The 20,675-nt window shown below is 46.5% G+C and overlaps 1 protein-coding gene across 3 annotated transcripts in view; it reads right to left on the reverse strand.

Annotated features, from left to right (window-relative positions):
* Positions 1-20,675, reverse strand: part of GPR176 (G protein-coupled receptor 176) — a 100,768-nt gene that overhangs the window by 69,301 nt on the left and 10,792 nt on the right. For all 3 annotated transcript variants that reach the window (XR_012645940.1, XR_012645941.1, XM_074996965.1), the window contains exon 2: positions 10,852-12,123. Coding sequence is in view for 1 of the 3 variants with exons in the window: in XM_074996965.1 (XP_074853066.1) it covers positions 10,852-11,080 (229 nt within the window). In the remaining 2 variants the exon portion in view is untranslated. The remainder of the gene's footprint in view (positions 1-10,851; positions 12,124-20,675) is intronic.

Below are 20,675 nucleotides of genomic sequence, written 5' to 3' on the forward strand. Positions count from 1 at the left end.
ACAGTTGGGCTCAATGAAGACAGTCAATCTTGGCTAAACACCAACAACTGAACCAGGGACCTCCAGGCATAATTCCTAAATGTCCCACAGTGACCAGCGATTTTTGGTTCTCTCAATTTGTAGGTGATCAACTTAGGATATTTCAAAGAGGCCTAACTTTCAGCGGGTGGCTGCTCAGTTCTTTCTGAAATCAGGCTCCTTTAAGGTGTTCCAGGTTTGCCACCTAAAAAAAGTAGTACCCTGGATCACTAGTCATTTTTGAGTAACAGTAACAAAACACTCTGGATGAGTCTACACTTGCCCCCAGCTTCGAAGGGGGCATGGTAATCAGGGCCACAGGAGATTACTAATGAAATGCTGCGATGAATATGCAGCACTTTATTAAGCTAATTTCCCCTGGGGCAACTTCAAAGAGTCAAACTTTGAAGTGCCGGCATGCGTGTAGCTGCAGGCACTTTGAAGTGCCCATGCTACTTTGAAGTCCCTTTACTCCTCAAAATTTTGAGGAGTAAAGGGACTTCAAATTAGCACAGGCACTTCAAAGTTGTCACAGGGGAAGATTAGCCTAATGAAGTGCTGCATATTCACCACAGCACTTGATTAGTAATCTCTCGTGGCCCTGACTACCATGCCCCATTCGAAGTTGGGGGCAAGTGTAGACAAACCCTCAGAGGTCCATAGCAGCGAGTATCCACTGTATGGCTTTATTCCAAGTGTCCAAGAGCCCAACCAAGTTATTACTGCTCTGATTCAGCCAGGTCAAATCACAGTTGATCACATGGCCTCCACTAGCCCATGACCAGACCGTGTGCCCTACTGAACTTAAGTTTAATCTTCAGAGCTCAGTGAGGACTTTGTCACCAAGATTAACAATATGACCAAAAAGTTACAAAAATGTGACCCACTCCCAACACTTAAGGGCTACGTCTACACTAGCCCCAAACTTCAAAATGGCCATGCAAATGGCCATTTCGAAGTTTCCTAATGAAGCGCTGAAATACATATTCAGCGTTCCATTAGCATGCGGGCGGCCGCGGCACTTTGAAATTGACGCGCCTTGCCGCCATGTGGCTCGTCCCGACAGGGCTCCTTTTCAAAAGGACCCTGCCTACTTCGAAGTCCCCTTATTCCCATCTGCTCATGGGAATAAGGGGACTTCGAAGTAGGCGGGGTCCTTTCGAAAACGAGCCCTGTTGGGACGAGCTGCGCAGCGGCGAGACGCGTCAATTTCGAAGTGCCGCAGCCGCCCGCATGCTAATGAAGTGCTGAATATGTATTTCAGCGCTTCATAAGTAAACTTCAAAATGGCCATTTGCGTGGCCATTTTGAAGTTAGGGGCTAGTGTAGACATGGCCAAGGGGTGAATACCAAGAGAGGAAAAGTTGCTTTTGTTGTGAACTAGCCATTTGCATTCCCTACTGAAACCCAGTGTAGTGGGGTGAATGCCCACTACTGAATGAAAAGGGCAAAAGCACGCTGGAAGGAGCATGACCAGCTCCCCCAGCCAATGAGTGAAGGGCTCCTTGGGGGAGCCAGTCAGAGTGCAGCTTGTTGGAGCATATAAGGAGCTGCTCCAGCAGAGCTGAGTCAGTTAGGTCCTAGCCAGGGAAGGGGCAGGACCAGCTCCCACAATCAAGCACCTTATCAAGAGCGGTAGTAGCAGGCATCCTTCAGTCTAGGTAGACTATGGATCGTGCCCTTTATAGTTTCAATTTAGGACTTCATTTACAGCATCTACTGTGACTATGAAGGCCCACACAAGAGTGACAGTCCTTGCTGCATCTCTTGCAGATGTGGTGCGTGTCTGGCAAGTCCTTAGTGTGCTTTCTGTGCGCTCGCTTCTCCTCTGCTAGCTGTTTGATCTTCACCTTGCCCTTCTGAAGGCCCTTGTGTAACCCCTGCCTCCATCTGCTGCGGTCGTCTGCTAGTTCTTCCCAGTTGTCCAGCTCGATGTCTACCTCTCTGAGGTCTCTCTTGCAGACATTTTTGTAGTGCAGCTGGGGGCGTCCGGGAGGTCTTTTGCCAGAGGCTAGCTCACCATATAGGATGTCTTTTGGAATCCTTCCATCATTCATCCTGTGGACGTGGCCAAGCCAGCGGAGCCGATGCTGCCTGAGGAGGGTGTGCATGGTTGGGATTCCAGCTTGCTCGAGGACGGCGGTGTTGGTCACTCTGTCCTTCCATGATATTCCAAGGATGAGCCTGAGGCAGCGCAAGTGGAAGACGTTCAGCCTCTTTTCCTGGCGGGCATACAGGGTCCAAGTCTCGCTGCCATAAAGGAGGGTGCTGAGGATGCAGGCTCTGTAGACTTGCATTTTGGTGTGAGTGTACAGCTTGTTGTGATTCCACACTCTCTTGTTGAGTCTGGACAGAGCTGTGGCCGCTTTTCCAATCCTCCTATTTAGCTCAGTGTCCAACAACAGGGTGTCAGTGATGGTGGACCCGAGGTAAACGAACTCGTGGACAACCTCTAACGTATAATTGTCAATGCTGATTGATGGGGATTCGGCAACATCCTGACCGAGTACGTGTGTCTTCTTTAGGCTGATGGTAAGCCCAAACTCCTTGCACGCTTTGGAGAACTGATCCAGCAGTTTTTGAAGATGGTCTTCTGTGTGAGACACTACAGCAGCATCGTCTGCGAACAGCATGTCTCTGATGAGGACTTCCCGCACCTTAGACTTAGCTTTCAGCCTTGCAAGATTAAACAATTTCCCATCAGATCTTGTGTGCAGCAAGATGCCCTCTGTTGAAGATCCAAAGGCATGCTTCAGGAGGAGTGCGAAGAAGATCCCGAACAACGTCGGAGCAAGCACGCATCCTTGTTTGACGCCGCTCCTGATTCTGAAAGCATCCGATAATGCGCCGTCATATTGGATGGTTCCTCTCATGTCTTCGTGGAATGACTGGATCATCTTGAGTAACCGTGGAGGACAGCCTATCTTGTGGAGTAGTTTGAACAGTCCATCCCTGCTCACCCAGTCAAAGGCCTTGGTCAGGTCGATGAAGGCTATGTAGAGTGGCTTTCTCTGCTCCCTGCACTTCTCCTGCAGCTGCCTTAGAGAGAAGACCATGTCAATGGTAGACACCTCTGCGCGGAATCCACGCTGCGATTCGGGGTACACCCTCTCAGCAATCTTCTGGAGTCTGCCAAGGATGACGCGAGTGAACAGTTTACCAGTGACGCTTAGGAGGGAGATTCCACGGTAGTTGTTGCAGTCACTTCTGTCTCCTTTGTTCTTATACAACATTACAATGTTAGCATCGCGCATATCCTGTGGAACCTCACCCTCTTTCCAGCACAGGCACAGTAGCTCATGTAGGGGTTCCAGGAGTGTGTTCGTGGCACACTTGATTACCTCTGGTGGTATACCATCCTGGCCAGGGGTCTTTCCTGCTGCAATGCCGTTGATGGCTCTCTTCAGTTCATCCACAGTCGGTTCTTGATCCAGTTCGTCCATTACTAGTAGGAGCTCGACGGCATCAAGGGCTGCATCAACCACAACATTCTCAAGTGAGTACAGCTCAGAGTAGTGCTCAACCCAGCGCTCCATCTGTTTGGCTTTGTCAGCGATGACTTTACCAGATTTGGATTTCAGAGGTGCCATCTTGTTCTGGGTGGGTCCTAATGTCTTCTTCATACTCTCGTACACTCCTCTGAGATTATCAAAGTCAGTACAGGTCTGGATGCTGCTGCATAGCTGGAGCCAGTGGCTGTTGGCACAGCGTCGGGCTGTCTGCTGTACTGTTCTTCTGGCCGCTGTAAGTGCTTGCTGGGTACTCTGGCTCGGTGAGCGTTTGTACTCCAGGAGCACAGCACACTTCTTTTCAATGACTGGAATCATCTCATCAGAGTTAGCTTCGAACCAGTCGTTCGTATTTCTATCTCTTCTTCCAAACACCGACAAGGCCGTGCTGTAAACTGTATCCCTCAGATGTTGCCATTTGGATGTCGCATCGGCACCCCCAGGGCCGCTGCACAGATTTTCCTGGAGGGTCTCTCTGAACTTTTCAGCTTTCTCCAAGTTTGCCATCCCTCTGGCGTCAACGCGGGGCCTTCCAGCAGGTTTAGAGCGGTACAGCTTTTTGGGTCTCAGCTTGAGCTTGGAGCAAACTAGTGAGTGATCTGTATCACAGTCAGCACTATGATAGCTGCGTGTCAGAAGGACGTTTTTGAGGTTATTACGCCTAGTGATGACCACGTCTAGTTGATGCCAGTGCTTCGAGCGTGGGTGCTTCCACGACACTCTGTGCTGTGGCTTGGTTTAGAAGAATGTGTTTGATGCACAGATTGTGGTACGTGCACAGTTCAAGGAGACGCTGTCCATTGTCATTCATTTTTCGCACACCGAAGTGTCCTAAGCAGGAAGGCCATGAGGCCCAATCAGCTCCAACTCTTGCATTGAAGTCACCCAAGAGATACAGTTGTTCACGAGCAGGTATTTGCGCTACAGCAGCACTAAGCACGTCATAGAACTTGTCTTTTATTTCTGATGCGGCGTACAGGGTTAGAGCATAAGCGCTGATCAGGTGGACGGGACCGGCGCAAGTTTGAAGCGTGATCTGAAGAAGTCTTTCTGATCCACCCATGACTAATTCCACCATTTATAGAAGGGTGTTTCTGACAGCAAAGCCAACACCATGCTCTCTAGGTTCTTCTTGGGCTTTACCCTGCCAGAAAAAGGTGTAGTCCTTTTCCTTTAGAGATCCCGAATCTGCGAGTCGCGTCTCTTGCAGTGCAGCAATATCAACTCGGAGCCTCTTCAGTTCCTCGTTGATGACAGCGGTCTTTCAGGTGTCACTGATGGCCTGAAGATCGTCAGTGAAGCCGGTCAGCATGGTCCGCACATTCCAGCAAGCAAGCTTAAATTGTTGATGTTTCTCATTTCTTGTTGATTTTCTTATTGGTTTGCCTGGTGACCAAATTTCAGTCACTTGTCAGGTTCAGGAACCTTAAGCCTCATGCACCCAGTGAGGCAGGTGAACTGTGGCGGGACAGTTCCCTATTGGCTCGGGGATGCCCAGCTTGAGGCAGGCAGTGACTGTCCAGTGAGATGCGAGGATCTCTCCCACCGTCGAAGGCAACCCCTGGCGCTCGTTCTCTATGCCAATCGAGCAACAGCTTATAACCGGTATCTGTTGCCTCCCGTGTTGATGCAACGCTGTTCAGCGATGCCAGAGTACCTCTCCAGGTGCGAGCCTGGGCACTTATTATGGAGACTCTGGGCTGCCCAGACACCAGTGTCCCCCTCTCAGCTTTACTGATATAGTCCAAAGGAGAGCATAACCTCCACCTCTGGTACCAGCTCAGCTGCAGGAGTTGCCGGGACAGTGCCAGAATTGACACTGAACCACCTTCGGACTCCACTCCGGATTTTCTGTCAGGGTTTACTCCCTTAGCCTCTCTCCTTTCCAGGATAACCCACAGGACAGTAGAGCGAAAGTAAATACAAATAAATACAGCAAAGACAGCAAAAGTTTGCACTGTACAATACTATTGTTGTCGGTAAATAATGTACTCTGCATACATTTTTGTTTGTTTCTTAATATCTAATCTGGTTTTCCTTTAGTGTTATGCATTGCTAGGTATACTCCTCTATTATCGAGAATATTTGAATATTCAGCAACCCCCCAGTCCCAGGGCTGCTGGATATGAAAGAGCTTACTGTATCCACTGTCGGTGCAGTGTTGGTCCCATCTGCCCACTCCCCGCACAGTGACAAAAGAATACCACCCTGGTTCACAGAGAGCACTGCCACCAGTGGGGCAGGGAGGGCAAAAGGGGCAGTTGCCCCAGGGCTGGCATTTCGAAGTGGCACAGAGCTCCAGCCACTGATGCTGCTACTTTGGCAGTGATGGCAGCTGGACCTCTGTGCCCTTTTGAACTGCCACCCACAGAAGCACTGCTTTGTTGCTATACACAGCTGTCGGGGGGAAGAGGCCAGTGCTGTGGGCTGGGTGGCACTGAGGGATGACTGAGCTAGGCCCTGCCCCTTCCAGGGCACAGAGCTGGGCCCCCTTCCCACCTTACCCCAGGGCCCGTGGTAACTGTCAGCCCCACAGTTCACAGAAGAAGTACAGCAAGTGAAATGCACAGGCATGTCAGAATAATGGTTAAATAATCTGAATTCATTTGCCAGTGACACAACCCCTACACAACTACACCACTGCTGTTGGACAAGCCTCCTCCTCCTCAGTTAATGCAGCAGAATCATGGCCAGCAGAGCTATTTCAGCTAATAAACTGGCTCATCAACTCAGATCCCTGAGACCAACTATCAGAATTAGGTCTGATATGTGAAGATTGTCAGCATGCTTCAGTGATAAGATCTAACGAACATGTACAGCAATAATTGAAAGAAAAAAATTACTCCTCACTAGATCACATTACCCACCACATCACCCCTGAAAGAGTATGGTCCCATCACATATGCCAAAGTACAAGAAGTCCTGAAAAGAAAGCAAGCAAGCAAGCAAGCAAGAAAGAAATTGAGCTACAACCTGTGAAATGGAGCCATTTCCTTCATGAGTGTGGGAAATCAGCCAAGAACAAGTGTGCCCATTACTAACGGAGATAGTAAATTTTTCCATCTCAGCTATATACCTGCTAAGTTTCTTGAAAACTGCTATAGTTTCACAGTTCTCAAGAAGGCACCACTCAACCCTGAGGGTCTTTCTACCTACAATCTTGTATCAAAGTTTGCATTCCTGGGCAAAATAGAAAAAGTAGTAACCATCAAGCGCCAGCAATATATGACGTCGGCCAACATCCTGGATGCCTCACAAACAGCATTCAGACATCTCATCACAGGTACAAAAGAAAAAAAAGACATTATAGATCCCTCTTTAAAAAGACCCATTACAGTTACATTTTCTTGTAAGGCTCAATCTATATAAGAATATTTAAGGTAATGAAACTGATCACATGAGTACCAACCTGGGTTTACTGTATATTACAGCTGGGGTGACCATATTTTGCTATGTCAAATACAGGGCACCTGGTAAAATTACTGGTATTCAAGCGAGTTCAATACGAAGCAATCAGACTTATACAGTGCAAATGTTCAAATTAACATCAAGTTGACTTAACCTCTGTTAAGATGAAATACTGCCTCGCTGGATTATTTTTATTTACTTTCTCATATTTAAGGTTCACACAGAGAGGGGGACCCAGTCTCCCATACATACGCCTCTCTCATGTAGTGAGGTGACTGACTGACCCGACCTTTGCTCACTGGCATTCTTCACCCTCTATGCCCGACTGGGCTCCCAGGACAGACCCACCTTTTTGGTCACTGGAGCCATGTCTTCCCAAGGCAAGACATGGGGAGGGGCATGCAAGGTCACATGCTTCCCTCCCCAGACTTGTGCTAGGATTCACACCAGAATTTGGCCAGCAGCAGCCTTTCTGCTTGTTTGTGCCCCAGTCCTGCAGGCTTCACAGCAGTCCCCTGAGCAAGGGCCACAAGGAGCTGAGGGCTGTTTCATCCCCTAGGCACCTCCCTTGCTGCACTGTAATGGGCGGGAAGGGACTGGCAGTGCTTCCAGCTGCAGGGGACAGCAGGGAGGAAGAGATGACCTGGCCTGTGTCTTTGCAGAGATTATCTCTTCCCCTTCCCACTACCCTGTGGCTGGAAGCAGCTTTCCCTTCCTGCCCATGCTGCACTGAATGGCAGTTAATGCCTCCAGGCTGCCAATGGCCACCAGCATAACACAGCTGCCTCCTGCCCTAGAGCTAGAGCACGGGCAGGAAAGGGTTAAACCCTAAGAATGCACTGTGCACCAGAGAGCCTGACTGCAGGTGCTTCAGCGAACCTGGCCAGAGAGGCAGCACAGCAAAGGAGGGTGCCCAGGGGATGAAACAGCCCTCAACTCCTTGTGGCCTCTGCTCAGGGGACTGCTGTGAAGCCTGAAGTAGTGGGGCACAAACAAGTGGGAAAACACTTTCTCGCCACACCAGAGCTTAGCAGAGGGAGAGAGTGGCTGCCCCATATGAGCATGGTGAGGGGCTTTGGCACATGCCTGGCTCAGATGCCCTGGGCTGGAGGGTCTTGAGTTTGCTGGGGCACCAGGCTAACCAGAAGTATGGGGAAGGGAAGGATCCAGGCAGGCAGGCAGTTGGTGAGCTGAGTGCTCTGACGAGAGGCTGTTTCTCTGCACAGCACTGGGAAGGGATGCGCCCCACCGTGGAGGATATGGAGGAGTATCAGGGTTGTGGGGCATGAAGAAACATAGCAGCGGGAGGACAGCAAGCAGGGGAGCAGAGGACTGCCGGGTAGGGCAGCAGAAGTGACAAGTAACCGGTCACTGTCCGGGACCAGCACATACACACTGGCCATCTCTGCTCACAGCATACAGTCAGTGCCTTCCAGAAATGGGGTTGGGAGTCTTGCCCTGCTGGCCAAGAGCTGGCATGCAGCAGGGGGTGCACTGATGGACCAGCAGGGGGAGAGGCCAGCCCCCTCATGCACTGCAGCTTTTCCCCACCACCAGCTCCGCACTACTGGCATTGTTGGCCACTGATGAGTGGGTGGCTGGCGAACAGGGGTCTGGCAAGGAGGAGGACCCACCAGTGTTGATGCGGGGAGACAGAAAAGACAGGCTAATTTTCTCAAGAAAAAGGCAGGACATCTGCAGAAGGGCTTAAATATGAGAATGTCCCTTTTAAAAACAGAACATCTGGTCATGTATAGTTTCACAGGGTTTAATCTTAAAGATTAGACAGTAAACTCCACATCCGAGACATATGACCCAGCACATACTTAAGCATTTTCATAATTTTAGCTTGGAAAGTTAAGAACATGTTTTTAGGATCAGGTTCCATTCAAGCGACCTGAAACAAATGACAAGCTTCCAAAAATATTCTGATATATCCTTCAACATGGTGGTATCGGCAATATCTGTGCACAACTCTTTTGTCAGACAGGAAAGATGGTAGGGTGATTAGGGCACTAGCCTGGAACTCACGGGAATGGGACTGAAGTCCCTGCTCTGCGTTAAAGGCTTCCTATGTGATTGTGAGCTAGCCACTTCATTTCTCAGTTCTTTGCCACAATAGGGCATTGTGAGGATGAGTACATTAAATGGTGGGCACTACTGTGATATTACGATACTACTTGAAACAGTTAGCGATTCAGTGCAGAAGAGACAGATATAAGGAGAAGGAAATTTCAAAAATAATGAGTTTGTAGTTTTACGTATTATACCTGCTCCAAGCCTCCTGCGTATTTTTGTTGATTTACAAACCTATTCTCCTGTTTTAAAAGATCTTCCCTTCCTTTTTCGCTGTGTGAAAGACTTGCACAGATAAAGGAAGTTGACAAAAGCCCCAGATTGCAATATAATCTAGTGTAGATGGACCCCCGCACCTATGCCAGCTCCTCAATTACTTCACAGTGAGTCTTGCGGCATTACTCTGGTTGCAATGTTGCCAACTCTCATAATTTTATAAAATATTTTATGAGATTTAGTATTTTTCTTAAGCCCCAAATCTTGGGAAGACAGGGGTTACATGAAAGTATGTTTTTAGCTCTCATGTCTGCAGAGAAAAATCTAAAGAGATAACCCAATGGAATTCTAAGGCTTCAAGAAACATAAGATCAATTAATTGTATTTAAAATGTTAATTTTTAAGCATGATTTTTGAACTCTGAATCATGAATGCCAATGTAAGGACTGGGGCTCTACTGGCTGTAGATATTATTAATTGTATTACAGTGGCACCTAGAGACTCTGAGCCCCTGGGTCTACTTTGCTATGAGCTGTGCAAGTCTGTGACAGAGCTAGAAACTGAACATGAGTATGAGTCCCACTCCAATGTCTGTACCAAAAGACTATTCTTCTTCTATATTCAAAAAAGGAAACTATTCAGGAGATTTGTTTGAGCCTGACTAAAGAAATATGAAATGTTACCGGGGAGAAGTAAATTTTAAAAATGATCACCACCATAAAAATATATCTGAAAATGTTGTCAGTTGTGTCCAAAACTCTGTACCCTCATCCTGGGAGGTGGGGATCATCTGCAAGTCCCCTAGAACTCAGTCTAAGCTGCAGATGCTCAGTAGCTCTCAGGATCTGCTCCTATGTGAAGAAGTCTATCTTATTAAAATAATTGGCTTTGCGTGACTTACCTACTAGGGACACGATATTAAATCTAATGTATTGATCTCCCAAACTGTATAAATCAAGATCATTTACAAAAATGACAAATTGTTTCTAATGCCTTGTAGTTGACAACAAAACGCTACATTGCAAATCTTTACAAAGCAAACATAAATAGATGTGTAAAGTTACGTAATATTGGCAGTTACTACCAAGTACCTAAACTGTACAGGATCTTAATTAAGTTTAATTTGTTAGCTATTGAATGACAATAAAGTACAATATCACATGGATAAGAGAATGCACATCACAAAGAACATTTACAAAGCATTCCACTGAAATCTGCCAGAGACTAATGAAAAATTGAATTAGTCTCAAATATAAAAATTCAGGATCATTTATTCAAAATATTTTAAATTAATTTCAGTTGTAATTATTGTCTGTGCCATTGTCTTTGAAAATAAGAACACAATCAATGCATTATTCTTTCATCTATTTTAATTCCCAGAGAAAGTTTACTAAATAATACATATACATATCATGGCAATTTCAGCTAATTCTTGATAGCAGTTATCTATACTAGGCAGAGTGATTAATTCCACTTTAGGAGACAACAAAAACCTGAAAAGACAACTAAGAGGTGCTCATGTGATAGTAATTTGTGACCACAGTAATTGTTTGGGTTTGTGTGTCACTTACTGCAGCCACCAATAAACCCACATAGTGGAAAAACTGCAATAATGTTTACTTACCCAGCAGAGAGCCTATAAAGATGACAATTTGCACAGTGGTAGTGAAGTGTCTGTAGGTTTGCTCCTCACTGTATTTCCCATTTTCCAAGGGTCCAATCCCATTGTAGCTTCTATTATTCCACACAATTTGTGTATTAGACACATTCCTAATTTCAAAAATTCTGGTGACATCCTGATAGAGAGCACGGTCACTTTCATTCCTTGGAATCCAGCTTCCATTGTACCCCATGGTGAGTGTTCTTTCTTCCTCTTCCCTACCTAATAGTTGCACATTATTGAATTAATGCTTGTCACTGAACAAAGTGTACAGGCAACCAAACCAAAAAACCCTGCTTTTGTGAATGAAGCCAAGTTCATTGTACCCAACAGTGTTTTCAGTGAATTTGCATCTTAGAAAGCAGGTTTGACTTGCCATGTGCTTTACCTCATGAATCATTATACTCAGGAAAAAAAGGAAGGGGGACAAAAACTGACACTGCTTTGCTATGACTTTCCCATATTTCTTGTTTCTCCATGCCACAGTGTTTCCTCAGCATGTTTAACTGCAACAAACATGAATAAGAAAAATCCAGTCCTCCCAGGAGATCACAATAAAAACAACATATTGTATATTAAAACAGGACTGGAAAACTTGCAGAACAATCAACTATCTTTCTTGCCCCCTTCTCAGTCTTTGCTTGCTTTTACACAAAAGACGAAAAGCATCTCCTTTTCAGTGCCCTGTCCCTTACAACTGTCCTAACTACATCCACTTTTCTTACTATGAAAGATGAATTAGTTTTGCGTATATGTTCCTGCTCACTTGATAATAAGTCGCTTAAATTCCATTCAGAAGAAAGTAAATGAATGCTCAATGGCTTGCACAGAGCACCAGCTTTGTCCCAGGAAATAAATATTTTAAAATGCTGAAACAGATACCACTCCAGTCTTCAAGGAACCAAGAAAAATCATATAATCCTATGTGACCTTCTATGAGCGTATCCCCAGATCAAGCACAGTTCTCTCTACAAATTGTAATACATGATGGAGCATCCAAGTAATAGAATCAGCAGGCATTTCATCTATCTCCCTTCTTGCTGCTCCGTAGATTGGAGACAAGCGTCAAGTCTTCAGAGCTTTCCGCAAGTCTGCTTGCAACACTGGCTGCTGGATGGCTTGCTGCTGTGTTCATACAGATCCTAAAGAAGAGAGAATAGATCACATGACCCTCAGCTGAAGGCTCTGATTTTTGATGGCAGCCATCTTGCTCGTGGAGCTGTCAGCTCAATGTGCCTAGAAAGACAGAGGAAAAACATATATATATTTTCTGAAAGAGGAAACTTTCTGCCCCTATGTAAAATAATTCTAAATTTTAGGATGGATGGGGAAAGTATTTTATTGTCAGCTTCTGCTGGTTATTTTTATTCTGTTCGAAATTAGGAGTCTCTGAATTTATATTTGTGTAACCTGTTCTGCAACATCTAGGATAAAATTTCCAAAAATATTTCTAAAGCTTCATGATCATATCATCTGTTCATGCAGAGTTGGTGACTTTTAACTAGTCAGTTTCTGTGTTTGGACATACAAATATGTTGTTTCATTGCTTACTAATTTTAGGTAGTTGAGTTAAAGTAATTTTGCATATTTGGCTGTTAGAGTGTGTGAAATTTTAGCTTCATAACTCATCAAAATCAACCTGAGTAATGGGCTTTTAAAAATATATGCTTTAAGTTTCCCAGGAAATTGTCAAGTATAAGATTTTTCAGATATACTGTTACATATTGAAATAAGTTGCATGGATGTGGACAGGTAAAAGGCTTCTCACCTACTGGCAATTGTTTCTTGTTCTAAAAATGGTTGAATTGAGTTATATATTGCCCCTATGTTTCCCTATTGTGAATAAAGAAACCTAGCCTTCAGACAGCACATTTCTCAGGATCATCTCATCTTCCCTGATCGTGATTTCCTTTGACAGCCATGTTTCACTGGAAAATTTAAATTGACAACTTGAAAAATGAACTCATGTTTTGCACACATACAAAATGGGAAATGACTGCCTAGAAAGGAGTACTACGGAAAGGGATTTAGGGGTCACAGTGGACCACAAGCTAAATATGAGCCAGTGTAATACTGTCAGACACAAGAAGAACATAATTTGTTGGGCAAAAGTCAGCATGGTTTCTGTAAAGGGAAATCATGTCTTAATAATCTATTAGCATTCTTTGAAAGGGTCAACAAACATATGGATAAAGGGGATCCAATAGGTATAGTGTACTTGGATTTCCAGAAAGCCTTTGACAAGCTCCCTCACCGAAGGCTCTTACATAAATGGGATAAGAGAGAAGATCCTTTCATGGACTGAGAACTGGTTAAAAGACAGAAAACAGGGAGTAGGAAAAATGGCTAATCTTCAGAATGGAAAAGGGTAACTAGTAATGTTCCCCAAGGGTCAGTCCTAGGACCAATCCTATTCAACTTATTCAAAAATGATCTTGAGTAAGGGGTAAACTGTGAGGTGGCAAAGTTTGCAGATGACACTAAGTTGCTCAAGATAGTTAAGACCAAAGCAGACTGTGAAGAACTTCAAAAGGATCTCACAATACTGAGTGACCGGGCAACAAAATGGCAAATTAAATTTAATGTGGATAAATGTGAAGAATACACACTGTAAAAAATGACCCCAACTGTACATACAGTATGATGGGGGCTAATTTAGCTACAACTCATCACAAAAGAGATCTTGGCATCATCGTGGATAGTTTTCTGAAAACCAAGCAGTGTGCAGCAGCAGTCAATAAAGCAAACAGGATGTTAGGAATCATTAAAAAGGGGATAGAGAATAAGACAGAGAATATCTTATTGCCCTTATATAAAACCATGGAATGCCCACGTCTTGAGTACTGTGTACAGATGTGGTCTCCTCATGTCAAAAAAGATATATTAGAATTAGAAAAGGTTCAAAAAAGGGCAACTAAAATGATTATGGGTTTGGAACGGGTCCCATATGAAAAGAGATTAAAGAGACCATGACTCTTCAGCTTAGAAAGAGGAAACTAAGGGGGATATGATAGAAGTATATAAAATTATGAGTAGTATGGAGAAAGTGAACAAGAAAAACTTACTTACCTGTTCTCATAACATCAAAACTAGAGGACATCAGATGAAATGAATGGGCAGCAGGTTTAAAACAAATAAAAGTTCTTCTTCACACAGTGCACAACCTGTGGAATTCCTTGCCAGAGGAGGCTGTGAAGACTAAGACAATAAGGGTCTGTCTGCACTAGCTCCCTGCTTCGGAGGGAACACTGTAAGTAGGGTGTCGGGAGATTATTAATGAAGTGCTGTGGTGCATATGCAGCACTTCATTAAGCTAATTCTCCCCTGCTGCAACTTCAAAGTTTTAAACTTCGAAGTGCAGGCTCACATGTATCTGCAGCTAACCTGCCAGTACTTCAAAGTGCCTGGGCAACTTTGAAGTCCCTTTACTCCTCTTTGAGGAGTTGCGAAGGCAATTCTAAGTACTGGCAGATTAGGCGCAGCTACATGAGAGCCGGCACTTTGAAATTTAACACTTCAAAGTTCCACTGGGGGAGTATTAGCTTAATGAAGCGCTGCATATGCATTGCAGCACTTCATTAATAATCTCCCAAAACCCTGCTTACCATGCTCCCTTCAGAGTAGGGAGCTAGTGTAGACACAGCCTAACACGGTTTAAAAAAAAAAACACTAGATAAATGTTTGGAGGTTTGGTCCATTAATGGCTATTAGCCAGGATGGGTAACAAATGGTGTCTCTAGCATCTGTTTGTCAGAAGTTGGAGATGGATGGCAGGAGAGAGATTGCTTGATTGATACCTGTTTAGTCCACTCCCACTGAGGCACCTGGTATTGGCCTCTGTCAGCAGACAGGATACTGGGCTGGATGGACCTTTGGTCTGACCCAGTATGGCCATTCTTATATTCTTCTAATGTTGCAAAGAAAAAGAAAAAAGCAAACATAATTCTGGGCTGTATAAGTAGGAATGTGAAGATATAACTTCAGATGGAGTACTGTATCCAGTTCTGGATACACATAAAAGATGTGGGCAAATTGGAGAAAGTCAAGATAAGAGCAACAACAATACTTCAAGGTCTAGAAATTATGATCTATGAAGGAAGATTGAAAGTACTGAGTTTGTTTAGACTGGAAGAGAGAAGACTGAGAGGTGACATAATCAGTGTTCTGTTTAACCACTGAGGAGAGATTCAAATGTCACCCAAACGATTAGCAGAGCACTCATAACTGGGTTTTGGTGCCCATTCATACATGCCTTGGTGCACATCAAAACGTATTCCATGCATGGATAGAAAAGATTAGAGGACATGTCAGGGTATGTCTACTCTAGCTAGTTTTTTTGAAAAAGCCAGGCTCTTTCGAAAAACCCCATGGAGCATCTACCCACAAAATGTGTTCTTTGGATATTAAATTGGAAGAACACAGCACTTTTTGTCCAGCAGCCTTCTTCCTCTCCTAGATGTGAAAGAGCACCTTTTTTTCCAAAACATTCTTTCATAAAAAAAAATCATGTGTAGTTGCCCTGGGGCCCTTTTTTCAAAGGAGCAATCCTCATGGTGCCTGATTTTTTGATCCCTGGCCTGCTCTTTTGAAAGAATAGGGGCTCTTTATCAAAAGAGCAGATTGATTTTTTGGATCCACTTTTGTGTGTGCATGGATGTGCTCTTTCAAAAGAAGTTTTTTGGAAGAGATCTTCTCGAAGAACTTCTTTTGAAGGACAGCTCTAGTGTAGATGTAGCATCACAGTTTTCAAGTAACTAAAAAGTTTTTACATGCAAAAATTATTCTTCTTAACCTCTGATGACAGGACAAGAATCAATAGGCTTAAATTATAGCAAGGAAGGTTAGGTCTGACATTAAGAAAGACTTCCTAACTGTCAAGGTGGTTAAGCACTAGAATAAATCGCCTAGTGCGGTTGTGGACTTTCCATCACTAGAAATTTTTAAGAGCAGGTTAGACACCTGCCTGGGATGGTCAAGATGGTGCTTAGTCCTGCCATGAGTGCAGGGGCTGGACTTGGCCCCTCAGAGTTCCTTCTAGACCATGAACTCCTTCACAGAAAAAGACAACTCTTTATTCTAGCCTTTGAATGACACCAGATTTTTTAAAATATGGTACAAACAAAGTCTGCTGATTCTTTAGTCTTAGCCTCCAATCTACCTCTGGTGATCATGCATTCTTATCACCTTTAAATACATAATCACAGTCTATTTTACAATCACACATCAATAATTTATGATAGACTATTGTTACAAATGTAAGCATTCGAATGTTAGTAAATAAATTACAGGTTGAATCTCTCTGATCTGGCACCTAGGGACCTGACATGTGCCAGATGAGAGAATTTGCTGGAATATGGGAGGTCATTATTATTTAGCAGTATTACCAACACTTTCACTGCTTATTGGACTCTTAAATGACATCTGGGGTAACTTGCAGCTAAATAACAGCACAGAACACTGAGAGCCAAGACTGGTGGCTGTAAACAAACTTTATGGAACCATGGGAAACTTGGCCACACCCATGATGAGAGATCATTTGGCTAACCAAAACCATGCTGGATTATGGAGTTTGCTGGACAAAAGAGTTCCAGATTAGAGAGGTTCAACCTGTAGTTACCTTACTGCAGTATGCTGATACAGATCCATTGTGATACCTATTTACATGACCTACATAACCCCTTGCCTCCAAGACCTCTGTCTCATTCATTGCATGGGACTGGTATTGCTCACTAGTTAAAGTTTTTGGAACCATGGGACCATTGCTGTAGTCATTGTTGGAACCATTGATTTTCTCAGTGTAGCCGCAGGTGTTATTTACAGCACACTATTCAACGCCTTCTCTAGCATCAGAATTCTGAATTTCCTCTTGGGGTTTTCTTTGGTGCTCCTCACTATAGAATCAGAATTCCTCACAAACATTAACGAATTTTTTTTCACAGCACCCTGTGAGGTGAAAGGAGTAGTTATCCCCATTTTACATCTGGGACACGGAGTCTGAGAGATTAAGTTCAAAAGCATCTGCAACTCCCCCGTTTCCTCCCTGTGTTATTCAGGGGTTACTATAGACAGAGGGGGCCTAATTGTTAATAATTTGGGGTAAAATATGAGACATCTTAGGAATGGATTTTTCAGTTTCTTGGCAAAGATCTTCATATGTTCAAAGTGCAATTTCCCAAGATGTCAGCTGTAGTTTTTCATCTTCTCTGTAAACCAGACTTCAAAGTGTCAAGTCGAGCACTAAGAAATTGAGGAATATACAGTTAGTGGCTCCCTGAGAGAAATGAAGTGGAAACATCTTGTCTGGCATCACTACACATTCTTTGGCCACGGTGTCCCCGGCTGCTCTACTCACTGCTGCAGTGCCTGCTTCAGAGTGCATCTGTTATTAGCTCTACCAGGCCAATGTGCCTTCCCACAGTTGCACTCTGTCCCTGTCTTGGAACTCAGCTGGTCCCATGTTGTGGCTTGGCCAGGTCACCATAGTTTCCCTTTCTGGGGAGGGGATAGTATTGCATTCTCAAAGTCTCTCAGGACCCATTGCCCCAGACAGTCTTCTGTTTCACTGCCCCTTAGCAGTGCCACTTCCCCAGCCCACAGACCCTACAACAAGCAGTCAAGGTTCTACACTTTCTTAAATCTTACTGCTGGATCCATGGACTGTCTTCTACCTGGCCATCTGTCTCCCTGAAAGTAATGGCAGCCTTTGACTTTATCGTCCCCTTACACCCTCAGCTACAGGGCTTTATACAGGCTCGGCCTCCAATTCCTCTCAAGCTACATTTCTGCTCTAACTACGTAGGGTGCGAGAAGAGTTTGTAACCGTCTCATGAGAGCAGATCGACCACTCTGTGAATCCTCAGGAGAATCTAAACAGACCAGTCTGTGCAAGGTGAAAGCTGCAAAACTAACTGCCATGGGAACAGCTGCAGAACAAGCCGCACTTGCCAAGATTTCAAGGCTACGCTGGCAGTAGGCCACAAGAGATAATGATAAGAAATGCATAGGCAATTTTGGGCAATCTTATGTTAATGAGCTCAACTTTATCAGCTAGTGTTAGGAGGCCTGTTAGGGAGCCTCTCCCCGAGCGAAGCTCTGGCGCGTCGGGTTTTCCCCCACGGGTGACTGTGGTGTCTCCGGGGCTCCCGCCGCGGGTGTCACGCGCTTTCAATAAACCAAATATAGTACTCGCCTTCTGGGTGCAGCCTCGTCTCTGGGGAACCCGAGCCTGGTTGGCTACAATTGGCGCAGCGAGCAAGGTTCTCCAGGTACGATGCCCTTTTGGTCGAAAGCGGGGGAGGCAGGGAAGCCAGCGCTGTCCCTGCAGCGCATACCAGGATGGCCCTCGACAGAGCGATGGGGGCCGGTAGCGTGGATGGTGGCCTGTTGGGCAGCCCCGGCAGACTGGCCGGAGTTGCAGGAGGCGGCAGGCGTGACGCCGGTACAGGTAGAAGGGGCGTTGCGTCGGCTGCGGTTGAGCTGCCGGCCAGGGACAGAAAAAAGGGTGGTGGGAGAGGTAGCATGGCTTTTCCTAACCGCCCTCTGGGCCCTGGGTGATGAGCTTCTCCACCTGCAGAAGGCGCTGGCGGGGAAGGAGCAGGAATGTCGCAATTTGGCGGATGCGCGGGCAATAGCGCAGGAGGTGGTTACCTCGCAGTCCGAAAGGATGCAAGAGTTAACCCATCGTTGTGAGGTGTTGGCAGTGAGAGTTGCGAATCGGCGGTGCGCAAAAGTAGGGAAAGCACCGGTGTCGAAGGCCCAAGTGCGCGCGGTCCTAGCACTAGCCTCTTGGGACCCTGAGACCTGGGATGGTAACATTTGGAGCTCTTTCTTGTCTGAGGAGGAGGAGGAGTTGATCGGGGAGGCTGTGCCTACCGACCCGAGACAGGCGCGTCCCGTTCGGGAGATGAGGTCGGAAGGGGGGCAACTGCGCTCCGATGTCTGGGGAACGTTTAAGACAAGTGAGTTGCAGGAGCTGGTGAAGAGTTTTAAGCAGGAGCCGGGGGAAGGCCTTTTGGCCTGGCTGGTGCGTGTGTGGGACAACGCGGGCAATTCTGTGTTGCTGCTGCCTGCGGAACTCCACCAGATGGGTGTGTTGTCCCAGGATTCACAAGTCACAAGACTATGCAAGGTCTGAATGATGGACAGGGAAATGCTGTGGAAGCGCTGTCCCTGTACCGCTGGTTGGCTGCGGCGGTGGACCAGGTCTACCCCTCCCCGGGGGAGCTGGAAGCACAGGTGAGGCCCTGGCGCACGATCCCAGAAGGGGTGAGTGCACTGAGGCAGCTGGGCATGGCATGGGCTGTGGCCCTCAACATGGGACCGGACGATGTAGCGGTCCAGAAATCCATCAAGGCCACTCTGTTACGCCTTGCCTCTCTCGAACTGAAGGCTTCCCTTATGGCCGTGGTCATGGCAGCGGGCGGGACTGTAGGTGACTTGGTGGGAACATTGATGCAGTTAGAGGCTGTCATAGGCGGCGCAAAAGCGGTCCGCGCCACAAAAGGAAAGGGTGGTCGGGTGGGAGCCTCTGGACAGGAAAAAGGACACGCTAAGGTGACTCGGAGAACTATGTGGATTTACTGAAGGCAGGAGTGCCCCGTGAGGAGATCAATGGTGTGCCAACACCAGACTTGTACAAGCGTTGGTTACAATTGCCGCCTACCCAGCGGAGCGAGGATGTGGGTGCCTCCAAGAGGGCGGGCGAGACTCAGGCACCACAGAAAGGTACTGGAGCTAGGGGGAGGACCGAGCCCAGTGCCCCGGTCGACTGGACCCTTCCCCCTAGGAAGTGATGGGGAGGCGGGTCCCCTGCAGTACGGGCTGTGGCTGTGCAACAGGTAGCAGGGGAGCGGCGCCCATTCATCCCGTTAACCATCAAGTGGCCCCGGGGAGGGGAGCAGCATGTGCTTGCTCTGTTAGACACTGGAGCTGAAGTGACCATTCTGCATTCTACCCAGACTGCGGGTTACATGGTGGTTGTGCAGGACCTCGGAGGAGCGGAGACCACCGCTTATTCGGTGGAGGTCACCCTCATGCTGGGGAAAGCCCCTCCCTTTCGGGCGACTGTGCTGGCTGCGCCGTTAGGTGAATACATCGTTGGCATGCATGTTTTCCATGGCCAGTGTGTGGACACACAGTATGGGCTGTTTGCCTTTGGGCACCCCCATACATTCGGGCAATCAGAACTGTGGAGCCCCTACTTCGGGGACATCCCAAATGGGAGCCTGTACGCCTGCCGGTCCCCCAGACCCCGGTGTCAGTCAAGCAGTACTACATTCCCAGTGGAGAGCAGGAGATCAGCGACACTATTGCTGCATTGCTACAGGTGGAGATTATTCGCCCCACGCTGAGCGCCTTCAACAGCCCCATCTGGCCAGTGAAGAAGCCGGATGGCTCATGGCGCATGACAGTGGACTATCGAGAACGCAATAAGGTAACCCCGGAGCTAACGGCTGTAGTTCTGGACATGGTTACCATTCTGGAGCGCATCACCGTGGCGGCCTTGCCGTGACATGCTGTCATAGACCTGGCTAATGCGTTTTTCTCTATTGACATTCATCCCAAGAGTCAGGAGCAGTTTGCCTTCACGTGGCTAACAATGCAGTACACGTTTACCGTGTTACCACAGGGCTTTAAGCACTCCCCGACGATCTGCCATCAGCTAGTGCAGGCCGATCTGGAGTGTCTGGACCTCCCTGACCAGAAGGCCTACTACCACTACATCGACAACGTTATGATCTCGGGACCAGATGAACCGACTGTTCAAGCTGCCCTAGACACCATTGTAA

Source organism: Carettochelys insculpta, chromosome 6 (assembly GCF_033958435.1).
Source record: "Carettochelys insculpta isolate YL-2023 chromosome 6, ASM3395843v1, whole genome shotgun sequence".
Lineage (NCBI taxonomy): Eukaryota > Metazoa > Chordata > Testudines > Carettochelyidae > Carettochelys > Carettochelys insculpta.